Source organism: Mchenga conophoros, linkage group LG3 (assembly GCF_057382185.1).
Source record: "Mchenga conophoros isolate Kocher_MC1m ecotype Shallow Benthic linkage group LG3, M_conophoros_male_GT1.1, whole genome shotgun sequence".
Taxonomy (NCBI): domain Eukaryota; kingdom Metazoa; phylum Chordata; class Actinopteri; order Cichliformes; family Cichlidae; genus Mchenga; species Mchenga conophoros.
In genome coordinates, this window is record NC_140528.1 from 23,645,961 (window position 1) to 23,662,118 (window position 16,158).

Consider the following 16,158-nt stretch of genomic DNA (forward strand, 5'->3'; position numbering starts at 1 on the left):
AGAGAAAAAAGAAGTGATGCCGAGCATGAAACAAGGGCTGATAACCCTGATCCCTAAATCGGGTAAGGATAAAAGAATTTTAGACAATTTAAGACCCATCACCTTACTAAACACTGACTATAAGATCCTGTCTGGAGCTGTAGCTGAGAGGCTAAAGAAAGGCATCTCAAACATTATCAGTGAAACACAATCAGGTTTTTTGAAAGGAAGACTAATTCATAACAATATTAGGCTGGTCTTGGATCTCCTTGAATACAGTGAATTAATCCAAGAGAGGGGGTACATCCTGTTCTTGGATTTTTACAAAGCATTTGACTCAGTTGAACATACGTTCATATTAAAAACTCTGCAGTCTTTTGGTTTTGGAGAGGAATTTATCAATGTTATAGAGATGCTATATAATGACATTAACAGCTCTGTTTTGCTAGAACATGGTACATGTTCAAGGTTTGAGGTTAATAGAGGGATAAGGCAGGGATGTAGCAGCTCACCACTTCTGTTCATCATGGTTGCTGAGCTGTTGTCTATTTTCATCATCATCATCATCAACTTTATTTATAAAGCACTTTAAAACAACCACAGCTGACACAAAGTGCTGTACATTGGAACTGTAAAATAAAATTACATGAGATATAAATAAAAAACAAATAAAAGAAGAGTGAAATCATTAATTAAATAACTACTGCATTAAAAAAGAAACTAAGTCTCACTGAGGTTAAAAGCCAAGGAATAAAAGTGGGTTTTAAGACGTGATTTAAAAGTGGACAGTGAAGGGGCCTCTCTAACATGCATGGGCAAATTATTCCATAATTTTGGAGCCACAATAGAGAAGGCCCTGTCCCCTCTGAGCTTCCTCCTGGATCTCGGTACCTCCAGGAGCAGCTGGTCAGCTGACCTGAGAGACCGACAGGGTATGTGGGGATGAAGAAGCTCAGAGAGGTAAGGCGGGGCAAGACTGTGTAGACATTTAAAAACAAACATAAGAATTTTAAAATTAACTCTAAAAGACACAGGCAGCCAGTGCAGAGAGGCCAGCACGGGGGTTATATGCTCTCTTTTTCGAGTTCCTGTTAGGAGTCGTGCAGCCGCATTTTGAACCAGCTGCAGACGTGAGAGCAATGACTGACTGACCCCCACATAAAGTGAGTTACAGTAGTCCAGGCGGGAAGAAATAAAAGCATGGATCACTGTTTCAAGGTGCTGCCTCGAAAGAAAAGATTTTAGTCTTGCCAGTCGCCTTAAATGATAAAAACTGGACTTCACCACTGCTCTGATTTGGTTGTCCAATTTAAAATCACTGTCCAACTTAAAACCAAGGTCAGTAACAACAGATTTAAAATAGACTTCCAGGGATCCTAAAACAACAGAGGAGGACTCACAGGGACCACTGGGTCCAAACACCAACACTTCTGTTTTCTTTTTATTAAAATTTAAAAAGTTTCGAGCCAACCAAGCTTTAATGTCATCTAGACATGTCAAGAGAGGTTTTATGGAGATGGCATCCTTGCGTTTTAGTGTCAAATAAATTTGGCAGTCATCGGCATAACAGTGAAATGAGATCCCATGCCTTCTAAGGATAGAACCCAGAGGCAGTAGATACAGAGAAAAGAGCAGTGGCCCTAAAATTGAGCCCTGTGGGACACCACATGACAGAGGAGCAGAAGACGATTCGTAACCAAGAAGGCTGACAGAGAAAGTTCTATCTGACAAATAAGACCTAAACCAACTGAGTGCAGTGCCACCAATACCCACTACATTATGTAATCGAGAAATTAAAATATTGTGGTCTACTGTGTCAAAGGCAGCAGTTAGGTCAAGCAAGACAAGAACAACATGGTTACCAGAATCACATGCCAGAAGGATGTCATTAAAAACCCTTAGTAATGCAGATTCTGTGCCGTGAAGGGTTTTAAAACCTGACTGAAAAACCTCAAAGATTCCATTTTCATCTAGAAAATCTTTCAGTTGACTAAAAACAATTTTCTCTAAAACCTTGGAGACTAAAGGCAGCTTGGAAATAGGCCTATAGTTCGCTAAAACTGTGTGATCAAGGCCAGGTTTCTTAAGCAGTGGCTGTACTACTGCATGTTTGAAATTTGCAGGAACCACACCAGAAGACAGACTGCTGTTAATAATGTCAAGGACATACTGTTGTATACTAGGAAAAATTTCTTTAAAGAATTGTGGAGGGACAGGATCCCGTGGGGAACCTGTGGGCTTAATATGGCGAACCACATCCTCTAAAGAGGAGAGCGTCACAAGCTCAAACTGAGTGAAAACAGCAGCGCAAGGGACAGAGACAGAGGGGTCAGAGTCAGGAGCTGTGATAAGAGCCCTGATGGTGACAACCTTTTCAATAAAAAAGTTCAGAAAATCATTGCAAATCTCAGGAGAAACTTCCAAACAGACATTCAAAGGAGTATTAAAAACAGTGTCAATGGTCCTAAATAACACACGTGGGTTATGACAGTTGGAAGAAATAATATTTGCAAAATATTCCCTTTTTGCCTCTTTAACAGTGTTCTGGTAGCGATGCCAGCAGTCTTTGAGAATTTGAAATGATACATGCAGTTTATCCTTTTTCCACCTCCGTTCTGCTCGATGACATTCCCTCTTAACAGCACGACTGCTCTCATTAAACCAAGGCTCAGGTTTAGCCTTAAGCTGCCTGGTTTTTAAAGGAGCCACAGAGTCCATGATTTTTTGACAGCAAGAATTAAACCAGGAATGTAGGTCTTCTGTGTCAGAGGAATTATTTTGATTAAAAACAGTCACATTAAGGGGTTAACTGTGATGGGTGAACAGATAATAATCAGTCAGCTGGCAGATGATACCACCCTGTTTCTAAAAAATGAGGACCAGATTCCTTTAGCCTTGCAGGCGATCAACCATTTCTCCAAAGCTTCTGGCCTACAGCTGAATATTAATAAATGCAAAATTCTAGCTCTGCATGAGTGTCCCCTGCAAGCAAATAAATAATATGCAGATCAAAAAAGAGGTGAAGTATCTGGGCATTGTAATTTGCAAGGATAAGACATCAACAGAAAATAAGAATATCTGTACCAATATAGAAAAGTGTAAGTCAATTTTAAACATGTGGCTGCAAAGGGACATAACTCTGTTTGGGAGAATCTTGCTAACCAACATGGACAGTCTGTCCAGACTCATCTATCCAGCCTTTTCTCTGCCCATACCTCCAAAACTAATTAAATCTATAAATACTCTTAATTTTAGGTTCATATGGAGGAACAAATGTCATTATATAAAGAAAAATGATGTGATTAAGAATTATGAAGAGGGTGGGGCTAATGCCACTGACTTTGATGTTATGAATGGTGTACTAAAATTGAAATGGTTAAGATCTTTCATTAGGAACAAAAATTCCTTTTGGAACATTATTCCCAATGTGATTTTTGGCAAAATGGGTGGAATAGACTTTTTGTTACGTTGTGACTTTGATTGCAGTTCGTTACCTGTTAAACTCTCAGCTTTCCATCAGCAGGTCCGTCTCTACTGGAAATTAATCTATAAACATAGCTTTACTCCTCACAACACCCCTATATGGAACAACAGGTATATCCGTTTGTGTAGGAAATCTGTGTACGTGGATGAATGGAGATCTAAAGGGATTTGGGCTGTAGCTCATTTTATGGATGATAATGGGGTCTTACTAAAACATGAGACGTTTTGTGAGAAATTTGATGTAAGATGTACTGCTAAGAGATATAAATCCCCAGTGAAAGCCATCCCAGTCCCTTTGAGATCAATGATAAAAGAAGATATTGTGCACTCTAAAATTTCTCCTGGACTGAGGCAGCTCTGCATAGCTGGAGTTGAATTTGGTGACAGCAGGTTTACAAACAAAGTGATCAGGAATATTTTGATAAATGAAATTTGCCCTAATCCGGTTAAAAGAAATTATATCCTTAAAGAATTTGAGACCATGGAGGTTAAGGCGATAAGACAAAAGTCTACAGGGAGAGCAGAATTATTAGGCAAATGAGTATTTTGTCCACATCATCCTCTTCATGCATGTTGTGTTACTCCAAGCTGTATAGGCTCGAAAGCCTACTACCAATTAAGCATATTAGGTGATGTGCATCTCTGTAATGAGAAGGGGTGTGGTCTAATGACATCAACACCCTATATCAGGTGTGCATAATTATTAGGCAACGTCCTTTCCTTTGGCAAAATGGGTCAAAAGAAGGACTTGACAGGCTCAGAAAAGTCAAAAATAGTGAGATATCTTGCAGAGGGATGCAGCAGTCTCAAAATTGCAAAGCTTCTGAAGCGTGATCATCGAACAATCAAGCGTTTCATTCAAAATAGTCAACAGGGTCGCAAGAAGCGTGTGGAAAAACCAAGGCGCAAAATAACTGCCCATGAACTGAGAAAAGTCAAGCGTGCAGCTGCCAGGATGCCAGCATAGGAAAATTGGGTTGAACAGTGAGACTGCATTTGTGGGGTTTAGAAACATCCAGAGCATCGCAACAGAAAGGTAAATAAAAAAAGTAAGAGAGAGAGAGAGATAAAGAAATAAATGAACTAATAATACATAAATGAATAGAAAAATAGAAAACACACATGTAGAAATTGTCACATGTGAAATTGTTTTTGGAGAGAATCAGAAGTGAGACAGTTTGAATCCACAGTTCAGCGCAAAGATGCAGGAATTAAATCTGATTATAAAAACACATCGAGGCAACGAAGACCAGCTTACACTCAATATTAATATGAACACACAACATACACGCAATGAAGACATGCTTACACTCATGAATGTGAATACATGACATAAATGCTGAATGGTGTAGATTTAACACACTTAAAGGCTGAAGCTGAGGAATAACTCAGGAAGCTGCAGGACAATAGAGCGACTTTTGTGACAAGGAAAAAGTGACTGGGAGGACCAACCAGGGATTAGAAGCTTAAAGCAGGTTTAAAATAGTGAATTAGAAGTGGTTTCCAGCTGATTGAGCAAAAGAAGTGACGACTGTAGAAATAAAAATAAAAGAATAATAATTGAATTATGCAGCAATGTTTTGAATATGCATTTCTGTTGTCAGGGCAACTTCTCGAGATGTGACTCAATATGCAAATTAGTTGAATGAGTGGGGACAGAAAAAAAAGAAAAACTCAAGTTTCCTGTCTGAGACATGAGTGAAGTTTGCATTGAGAGAAATATATCTGTGACTGTGTGAGAAGAACAGTTTGGTAAAATATATGATAGCAGCCGCAGGACAATTAAATAACGTCTGTGACTAAGTGCAGTCGTGCAGATCTGGAGAAGAAGTTTATAATTTAGTGATGACACATTGTTATAAAGTGTTTAGAAAGGGCTTAATGGGAATATTACTGTTGGGCAAACTGTGCGGCTTTAACAAGATTTTCTGTGTATTTAGCAGGTGAAACTCTGTCAGCTGACTTCAGACTGTCAGGAAGCTGAAGAACCTGAGGCCAACCACTGAAACATGATGTGGGCAAAATGAACAGAGGGAGGGATTTTAAAGGTGAACATTTAGGACTTACTGCAAATGTTACTATGTCAAAGTTACTGTGACTCAAACAGAGGAAATTCTGATTTTTTTATTTCCACACCCAGCATGTTTTGGGTGTTATATGCTATTAAATACTTTTAAATAAATTAAAAAGTATTTAATAGCATATAACACCCAAAATATGCTTCGGTTCACATTTAACTCCAGAAAATCATCAATCAAAACATGGATATTACCTGACCACAGATTCGTGGTGACGTCACTGCTCTTTTAACTGTTCGGTGTCTTTGTTTGTTTGCTGGTTGTAGAAATGGTTTATATGAGCTTTGAGCTGAGAGTCAGAGGTTTCTGTGGACACTGCTCATGTCGGCACTTATATTTCTGACCTTTTCTTATAACCGATTAAACATGATCTCCTCCCTTTTGCCCCCATTTTTGGTGGTGTAGGTACAAATGATCAGGCATGACATTCTCATAATAAATAAGATACTGCAAATAATTATTTCTGCATTTGTGCGATTGAAGTGAATTGAAAATGTGTATGAAATGACACTGTTTTAAAGATTTGGCCTAAATAATTTTGGAGTGAATGAGTCTAAACATGATGACCTAACTAGTGATACCCTGTCACACACACACACACACACACACACACACACACACACACACACACACACACACACACACACAGCATGTTATGCCAGTTTCAGCTGAAACTATGTTTCAAACCATGTTCCGGGTTTTTAGTTCACCATTTATGAGGCTTCAAGAAGAAAATAAAAGACAGATCTGAATGTTTGAAAATGTTTTGGAAAGATTCTGTAAAGATGAGATGAAAAATACTCAAAGGATAAATTTAATTGGTTTATTATTTAGATAAGTTGAAAAAAGTTAAACAAGCAAGTAAATGAAGAAACAAGGTAAAATGAAGTAATAATGAAAAAAGTTAAACAAGTAAATGAAGAAACAAGGTAAAATGAAGTAATAATGAAAAAAGTTAAACAAGTAAATGAAGAAACAAGGCAGAGGAGAGAAAAGCCCAACAATCCCCTCTGAGCAAGCAGTTGGCGACAGTGGGGAGGAAAAACTGCCTTTAAACGGGCAGGAACCTCCGGCAGAACCAGGCTCAGGAGGGGACAGTCAACGGCCGGGACTAGTTGGGGGGGTTAACAGAGGTGGAGCAAGACGAGGCTACATCAGGTGAGGAAGCAGTAGCGTCTCTCCTCCGGAACAAGTGGAACCATTTTTTCTTTTTTTTCATGCACTTTTCCACGAGCGCTTTTTTCTCCAGGATGAGATTTCTCAGCTCATCGATGGTTTCTGCGTTTTGTTCTTCAAGTTTCTCACATCTTTGTTCCACCTCTTCCAATGTTGCTTGTTGTTCTTCAAGCTTGTCTTTGAGTTGTTTGGATGTTGCCTCCTGTATCAGCTTGTCCTTGTGCATGTCTGCATTTCTCTGTTGGACCTCTTTGTGCTTGTCTTCTAACTGCTCGTTTCTTTTCTGGATTTCTTGGAGCGTGAGCTGCAGGTCTTCATGTATTTTGTCTTCTTGTTGTTTTTGCGCCTGCATTTGAGTGTGTTCACGCTTCAAGTTATTGAATTCCACCAAAATCCCCTTAACGAGCTCGGAGTTGTTTCTCGCTATCTGATCGATCCTTCTCTGCATCTGTGAGCAGCGTTTCTCCAGTTTGTCCTTTTCTTCTTCCACTTTAGTTGCTTTGTCCTCCAGCTGATTACAAAACTCTTGCAGTTTTAGATTTTTAGACTCAAAGTCCTGGACGACACGTTTTCCTTCTTTCAGTCTTTCCTGCTGTTGCTCTTTCTGTTGAAGAAGGTCTTTATTTTGGCGCAGTGTTTCATCCAGGCTTTCTTTCAGCATGCGGTATTTTTCCTTCATGCTCTTCAGTTCGTGCTGCATGTCTCGTTGCTTTTTGTCCTGCTCTTCCTTCTGTTGGAGGAATTCTTTCTTTTCTTCCACAGCTTCATGGAGCTGTCTTTGGAGGAGCCGATTTTTTCGGTCCATGTATTGGAGATCCCGTTGTATCTTATCAGTCATCGTTTTCTTGTCTTGGAGCTGGTTGGTCATTTCTTTTAGTTCTGCACTCTTTTGCCTGTTTTCTTTAATGAGGTGCACAATCTGCTCTCGGCTCTGAGCAAACTTGATTCCCCAGCCCTCATTAATAATTTTTATGTCCGGCTGGCGCTGTTGTCTTTCTTCCAGCTCTTTATTTTGGGCTTCCATTCGTCTACATTTGTCCTCCAGTTGAAGTTTCTCTTCTTCAATTTGTTGCATTTTTTTCTGGAGAAGGTAGTTTTCCTTCCTACTCTCCTCTAACGCCCTTTGGAAGGATGAGGAGCCATTTGGGGAAATTGGCCGGCCACGCCAGGAAGGAGAGGCGGCGTAATCTTTTTGAATTGGTTGTTTTTTCCTTGGAAACATGTTGGAGTTTCTATACGATGACTTTGAAGAGCTTGTGGTGAACGTTTTGTAGGCTGCAAAAACAGATGCTGCTGAAACGAACTAAAACTTGCTGTTTCTCACCCCTACTTAAGGAAAAACATCAAAGGACTTAAGATTCTTAAGATCTATGACATCATCACTCCCTAAGCCAATGAGATTGTCACAAGACATTTTGGAATGGGGTATTTTTTTTTAAACTGTTTTCAAACTTAACTTAAAATTTCAGTGTTTCCTGGTTGTGGACTATTGGTTAGTCCAGCCGATTAAGAAATTAATTGTCACAAACATCACTAATATTATATAACAGACGACAGAAAACACGAGTTTTTTTTCTACTCAATAGAGGTATAATAAAAGTTTTTTTAATTATCCTACTTTTTATAAAAGAGAACATTTATTAAAGATTATGTATTTAATTAAAAAACTCTGTTCATCTAAAGCAGGGGTCAGCAACCTTTAAGACCCAAAGAGCCAAAGAGCCATAATTGGCCTATCTGGGGTTGAAAGGCTCGATAAATGCACGGCGTTTCGCCGGGTACACCGGCTTCCGCGAGTGTGACGCTTATTTTGAGCGATGAAAAAATAAGAAAATATAATTTTATTTGTATATTGCAAAATCACAATAATCTTCCAATTTAGAACTACAAGTTAAAAAAAGAACTAACATAAATAAAATACACTTCAGCTAATTTATTTCCCCAAACCACGCGGAGCCGCACTATAAGGACTAAAGAGCCGCAGGTTGCCGACCCCTGATCTAAAGGGTTTAACAAAAAGGGGGAGCTTCCTGCTGGAAATTGAAATGTCCCCATGTCCCCACTGGGCGATCGTGGCTCAAGAGTTAGGAGTTCGCCTTGTAATCGAGCCCCGGCTTGGACAGTCTCGGTCGTTGTGTCCTTGGGCAAGACACTTCACCCGGCAAGACACTTCACCCGTTGCCTACTGGTGGTGGTCAGAGGGCCTGGTGGCGCCCCAGGGTGGCTGTAGCTACATCACCAGTGTGTGAATGTGTGCGTGAATGGGTGGATGACTGAACGTGGGTGCTTAACTAGTTAAAAAAACAAACAAACATCTGTCTCTTATTTTTTATGTCACACAGGAAAGAAGCTTCAATGTCTGATGAGAAGACATTAATTTGTTGGTGTTTGTGGTGTTTGGTGCAGTTTTCTTGTTTTCTGGCTTGTTGTTTATTTACAGTGGAGATGAAGATCTCTAACAAGTTGATTTGTTCACATTTGCACATTTTTAAGAGGAATGTGTTTATTTGAGTTTGTACACTATATGCATGTAAGGCAACCGTTTCCTTTTTCTGTATTTTTGTGTGCTGCTCTTTTAACAAAAGGGGAACAAAAGACATTTAAATCGACCTCAGATGATTTGTTTAAATTTTTACAAGGTCTTACTGAGGTGATGCAAAGTGAAACATGCTTCTTTTTTGGTAATGTGCTGGAAAAGCTTGAAAATTGACCTTGAATGTGCTTAAAAAGTGCTTGAATTTGACCCTAAAAATGTGTATGAACCCTGCATATATTGCAGTATTTACAGTTTATAGTAGGAATTTCATGGCAACAGCTAATCTTTATTTTGTTTACTGGGAAATGAAATGCTGCCAATTCACAAAGCTGTGCTTCAGCTGCACTTCCTGTTGTAGACTTGTGATGCACACAGGCTCTGTTCCAGCACTCAGCATGTTCTTCCTTATTTGCTCCACCAGGGGGAGCTCCTAAACTATGACATCCTGATAGGAGTGAACCAGGGAGAGGGGCTGAAGTTTGTGGACGACAGTGAGGACAACGACGGCATCTCAGCTGCGGCGTTCGACTACACCATCTCCAACTTTGTTGACAACCTCTACGGCTACCCAGAGGGTGAGGACGCCACCTCTGTACACTGCCACTTTTTCAGTTATTCCATTTTACAGCCTCCTCTCACTTAACTGCATTTTGCAGCAGCATCAGGTTTTGTCTCATTAGGAGCCGCGTTTGTTGATTTGTTCGTTTTTTTCTGTTTGCTGTATTCATTAAAATAAACGGATAATCGTCAAAATGACAAATGTGGACAATTATCAAAGCTTACATTACAATTCTGACAGCTTGAGTTCACATGAATTTTCAAAAGAATATCAAAAGCTGTGAAAGTGCTTTAAGCGTTTAAAACATGCGAGTAAAGAATGGAATCAGTAACATGTGAGCCCAGTGAAGTGCATCAAACAAGACAAGCGTGCTAAAGAGAGCCACTAATCCACATCACGGCGTGTCTGCGCCTTAACCTTTGAGGCTCTGTGGGCAGTAATGCTATCATCCCCCAGGTAGTGGGCTCCCAATCTCAGTGTCGGTGTTTCTGACAGATCGGCCTGCGAACCCCTCACAGCCGGACCACAGTCACAGTACAGACATGTTTGGATAATGCAGTCATGCTTCCTCTCTGCTGCCTGTCACTCCTTCTGTTATCAGAAAGACTTTTTTTTCCTCTCTAGATTTCTCACTCGCTTCCTGTTTACGGACCACCAGTGGGTGGCACCAGCTGTGGCCACTGCCAAACTCCATGCTGAGTTTCAGTCCCCAGTTTACTTTTACACGTTCTACCACCACTGCCACACCGAGACGCGGCCCGAGTGGGCCGACGCCGCGCACGGAGACGAGATACCTTACGTGTTCGGCGTACCGATGATCGGTGCCACGGACCTGCTCCCGTGCAACTTCTCCAAGAACGATGTGATGCTGAGCGCTGTGGTCATGACTTACTGGACTAACTTCGCAAAGACTGGGTAGGCCTCATGTCACAGTAGTGTAAACTGTACACGTTACTGTATGTTCTCTGATAGCCTTCTAGTCATCTTGAATACTTGAATCTGGGTTGCTAGTTTAATTCCCGTGTGGCTTTGAAGAATTGAACATACTGGTTCACCAAAAGCATCCAGATCCCAGAGCAGCCGGTTGGTCTTAGATAGTTTAAAGGTTGCACAGAGAATGGGCCTCCTGTCTGTATTCAGTGTATTGATGCCACATGTTACTTATAATGGAGACTGAATATAACTTTGAACTGAAACGTTTAACCTTTATGCTCCACCAGGGACCCCAACCTGCCCGTCCCTCAGGACACCAAGTTCATTCATACCAAGCCCAACCGCTTCGAGGAGGTCATCTGGACCAAGTTCAACTGGAAGGACAAGCAGTACCTTCACATCGGTTTGAAACCTCGTGTCAGAGACAACTACAGAGCTAACAAAGTGGCCTTTTGGCTGGAATTAGTCCCTCATCTTCACAGCCTGCACGACGTGCTCTTTCCCACCACTACGCGCTCCCCCGCAGGCCGTGACCCCGGCACCATGAGGCCCAGAAACAACGTTCCTCGAACCACTCGTCATCCTTACCCTACCTTCCCATCAGATCCTGAGCCCGAGGGCTCAGAGCGCCCGCCCCAGGACCTCTTTCCCAGACACACCTGCGACTACTCCACCGAACTGAGCGTGACAGTTGCAGTTGGAGCGTCGCTCTTCTTCCTCAACATCCTGGCCTTCGCCGCCCTTTACTACAAGCGTGACAAGCAGCACGAGATGCGCCGGCACCGGCTGTCCCCTCAGCGGGGCGGCCCCGCCAACGACCTGGCTCACAGCCAGGAGGAGGAGATCATGTCCCTGCAGATGAAGGACTGGGAGCACGACGCTCACCACGACATGGAGCCCCTGCGACCCCACGACATCCTGCGGCCCGCCTGCCCTCCCGACTACACCCTGGCGCTGCGCCGCGTCCCCGACAACGTGCCGCTGATGACGCCATACACCATCACCGTGATCCCCAGCACCATCACCAGCATGCAGCCTCTTCACGCCTTCAACACATTCCCCTCCACCGGCCACAACAACACCCTGCCCCACCCCCACTCCACCACCAGGGTATAGTAGGGACAGGCCCGACACAGCGCCACCTAGGGACCAGGAACACTGGCTCTGCTTCCGCTCTGGAAGGGAGGCCTCTAGACGTGGGCCTTCGTTCTGTCCTCTTATTCTCTTCTTTCTCCAAAAGCAACTACACCTGCTGCGTCATGTGCTGTGAAACTTGGCAGCTCCCTCCACTGGTGGCATGTGGAGGTGCAACTGAAGTGTCCAGCAGCAGATGAGCAGTTTGGGGTGGGTGACTCAGATCTTTCAAAGATACTGTTTTCAAAGACGGTCTGCTGTTTCCAGGCTCAAGACCTCCAACATTTGTCAAAGGGACGAATGCTCTCTCGCTCCTCGCTGTTTTCTCTTTTTTACGTTGGCGTCATCTCTTTTTCCATCTCCTGTGTGTTATGTGCACATTATGCTTCTCTTTTCTACATCCGTGTTTTATTACTGCTCTCTTCCTCTCATTTGACACGCCTCCCTCCTGCTCTTCTCTAAAAATTCCCGATCTGCTGAGCAGTTTGGAGGCGGGAGGCGTACACTAAACATATAACTATGAAAACACTGATATCTTTCATTCGACCAGCATTTTTAGGTGCCAAGTAAGTACTGCTGTGTTTCATTTCTCATCGAGGGAGAAGAAAAACCAAAGAAAAATAGAGTTTCGCTATTTACCGTCAACTAACAGAGTTCTGTCATGTTCTCATGACAAAGTGCCAAACTGGCCTCAGTCGTGATTTTCTTTCTTCCATCTTCTCTCTTTTTGTTGTTTTGTTTGAAGCATTTGTTTAATTGTTGTTTTTTTATTGTGTGGAAAGAATTTTTCTGAAAATATAGATATAGAGAAATGATATTATATATAGTTCTATATAAAATGTGTACAAAGGAGAAAGTATATAAAAGGGTTTTCTCAGTGGGGGATCTATGCATGAATCATTTTTAAAGACGCGGGGAAAAGGACACTGTACCTGTCGATGCACGTTTCCCAAAATCTAAACGAGTCATATCGCTCCATGTTTGCTACTTTTGGTTTTTGGTTTTCTCCCGCAGAGTAAGAGCATCGCAGGAGCATCGCAGGAGCATCGCAGGAGCATCGCAGGAGCATTGCAGGAGCTCCTGAAGTCAAACGACGCCTCCCAGCACTCATTTATTAAAACGGAGTCGATGCCAAAAGTCTTAAACGTTAGAATCAAAGCAACAGCTGTGAACTCAGTCATGGTGTCATGTGCAGCCTCCGTCTTACTGTCACTACTTTTTCATTTTAGGGTACGTGAGGTAAAGCGTCCGTCGATGTAGCTTGATTGTACAAAATTATTTTTCTACGTTATTAACAAAACAGAGCAGAGACTGATGCTGCTCCTGTCTGACCCCCTTATGTCTGCCACATGTGTATTCTGACTTCATATCATCACTGCTCCCTCCCTCCTCCTCTCTCCATCCTACACCGCCTTTGTTATTTAACACCCACCCCCCCCCAAACTGATAATCAGACAAATTCCCAAACAGCTGACTTCACTGTGTCGACACCGTTCCTGACTATTTCTGACCTCAGCTCAGCTCTGCTATTATCCTCACATTAAGGGTTCGTTCACCTGCCTGCAGATGATCTGTGAGCTCGTCGGTTGTAAATTAAACTCTAAGCACACTGAGGGTAACCGGGAGGCGTTCAGGGCCTGCAGTGCAGAGCTGCAACATGAAAAAAAGGGATGGGGGCTCAGATCTCCTGAACAGGGTGGAAACAACACGGTGGGTTTGTGCTGTTTGTGATTCCTGCTCCGTCACTCTGGTGGAGACGACTGCAGCTCAGCAGCGCTCCCTGCTGACCCTCTGATGAAGATGTCAACAGTATGTAAACTGAGCTGACGTGCTGCTGTTTGAGCCCACGTGGTAGCGTACGTCCAGTATGGGAGAACTTAGTCACCGGTGCTGTCTTTGCTTGTGCTCTAGCTTTAGCCTGTTTGATTGTTTGTTTTCTATTTTATTACTGCCTAAAAGGGGAGGTGGGGGAAACACATGCCTGACTTCTCCTGTCAGAGGTTTTGTAAGCTCAGTGGAAGGGAAACGTGCACAATGTAAATCATAAAACAACTGAGTGGGGCTGTGCTGCAGGTGGATCAGTGCTGTGGACAGTAGCTGTGGAAAAGAGACTGGACAAAGACTCTCAGCCTTAAATACAGGACAGAGGATGATCCGATCATCTTTCAGCTAACAGTGTCGAGCAGAAGGACGGCCGGCTGATGCGTCCGTACGAACCCTTTTGTACTCACTCCTGTGTATAAGGAGGTGGCGAGGGGTTGTGTAGTTAACCTCAGTGATAGGTTTGTAGCATAAACCTATTCGTTGGAACGTTAAGGACAATTTAATTACATAGCAAAGCAAGACACGAGTAGGCAAAGTTCTTCATGTTTCCCGTGCACGGGAGAGAACCGGACAAACGCCGTTCCTTCGCTTCACCCCAGTTGCTCTCGTCCGCTCCCCCGTAACACTGCTCTTTTATTGAGGTTACATGAATATACATATGACGTTCATTAACATATGACGTCTACATACAAACAAAGAGTACGTTGCCTGTGTGTGTGTGCGTGCGTGCGTGCGTGCGTGTGCGTGCGTGCGTGCGCGTGCGTGCGTGCGTGCGTGTGTGTGTGTGTGTGTGGTGGGGGGGGTCAGAGTGTGACCCCATAAAGACTTCCCTAAACCTGCTGGTCTGGAAGTCCAGCAGTTCATCTAAACAAAAGGCACTTAGCCTAAATCAGATATAGATACATTTATCCTAAATGAACAGAGGGAGTGACTTTAAGTCTGATTTCAGACTATGTCAGTATTAGTTAAGCCAAGAGTCGGGCAAAAGCTTTATGACCCGGAAAGTTCTAATTCCCACAACATATTGTTGGATTAGTAAGCAAAACTTTTCTGTGATGAAGATTTTTGGGGTCGTTGTTTTAGTGATGGGTTCATTCTGTCAGTTAGGTTTGGCTTGTTTTCTTATTTCAATAGAGGGAGTTTTACTAAACATGGACATGTCGAGGAGCGGCTCATTATTTCTGTAACAGTGCACTTAGAGAAAACTGTCAGGTGTCGCCCCCTTTGGTGATGATGTTTTGTGCTCTGATGAGCTAATAATCAGCTCTCTTTTCCTCCTTCTTTGTTCTAAGCAGGCCTGCAAGATTGAATTAACAGCGCTGTAAAACATTGTTGTGAGAGCAAATATAAGGTGAGCTTTTCCAGATTACAATGGGCTGAGGAAAAGGTCACCTGTGGGAACCTGCCAGTTCCTGTCTAAAGGATTGCAGCGAGTCAATCCAGTCCAAGATCATAAAGAACTCTTTTTCTAAAAACAAAAGAAACAACAAATAAATGAGCTCATATTGATGAGGGTGGAGACTCTGATGCTTTGTGCGTGAGGCTCCACTATCAGCAAGATCTAGTGTGAATGTGTGTGCATGATGTGTGTGACTGGACTGTGACTGGACTGACCATGTGGACTAAAGTGTTGACTGACTTGACACTGAGACAAAGACTGGACCAACATTAGGATGAGTAGATGTTGACAAGCAATTCACGACGCCGGTAAGAAAAGGGTGGATGCTTTGCTTTGCTTTTGGCAGGAGCAGGAGCACAAGAGAGAGAGAGGGAGACCGAAAGGTATCGGTTTGTCACATGGCATCGATTTGTCACATGGCATCGATTTGTCACATGGCATCGGTTTGTCACATGGCATCGGTCTGTTAGGTTTTGGGATGAGAACGTGTTGGATGGTTACCTGTCTTGGTCTGGTGGAGGTCTCTTCCCATAAGAAGACTGAAGACTTTTTCATTAACACTGAAGTGTTTCTTTCTTCTCTCTCCCCTCAGATGACTTCACACTATAACCAAGGACACCTCATAGGGGATCATCTGATTGTGGCTTCTCTAATAATCTTTCTAATAGTAATATTGTTCACTGTTATCTTACAGAGTGAAGTGAGATTAGTGCTGTAAAACTTCCATAACACTGAACAGATGCCACCACAGATATGTTGAAATCTAAGTCAAAACTAGCAAAAACAAATGAAATCCATGAATCAGAAATGCTGATTGTTGAACAGATAATTCAGTCTGTGCATGAGGAGGATCCACTTTAGACTAAACTACATACAGAAACACAGGAACCAGGGCACAGTGTAAATCCAGGAGCTCTGTGTGCAACAGCTGACCTGTATGAACACAAAACACTGATTGAAGTCCACGTTGATGCTTTCTGTCTAACTTTTACATTTGAAGCAACACATTTTACTTCAAACACACAGATCAGGTAGAAAACTGTGGATTAGAAAACAA

The 16,158-nt window shown here is 42.5% G+C and overlaps 2 protein-coding genes and 1 pseudogene across 2 annotated transcripts in view; 1 reads left to right on the forward strand and 2 right to left on the reverse strand.

Moving 5' to 3' along the window:
* The window catches only part of LOC146577745 (protein NLRC3-like), an 86,170-nt gene that overhangs the window by 13,876 nt on the left and 56,136 nt on the right, over positions 1-16,158 (reverse strand). The gene's annotated exons all lie outside the window — the stretch shown is intronic.
* On the reverse strand, positions 6,801-7,938 carry LOC146577746 (uncharacterized; annotated as a pseudogene).
* Positions 8,770-11,860, forward strand: LOC146577747 (neuroligin-2-like). Its single transcript, XM_085249635.1, has 4 exons — positions 8,770-8,799; positions 9,674-9,844; positions 10,413-10,726; positions 11,032-11,860. The coding sequence occupies exons 1-4, from the start codon at positions 8,770-8,772 to the stop codon at positions 11,858-11,860; spliced, it is 1,344 nt and encodes a 447-aa protein (XP_085105761.1).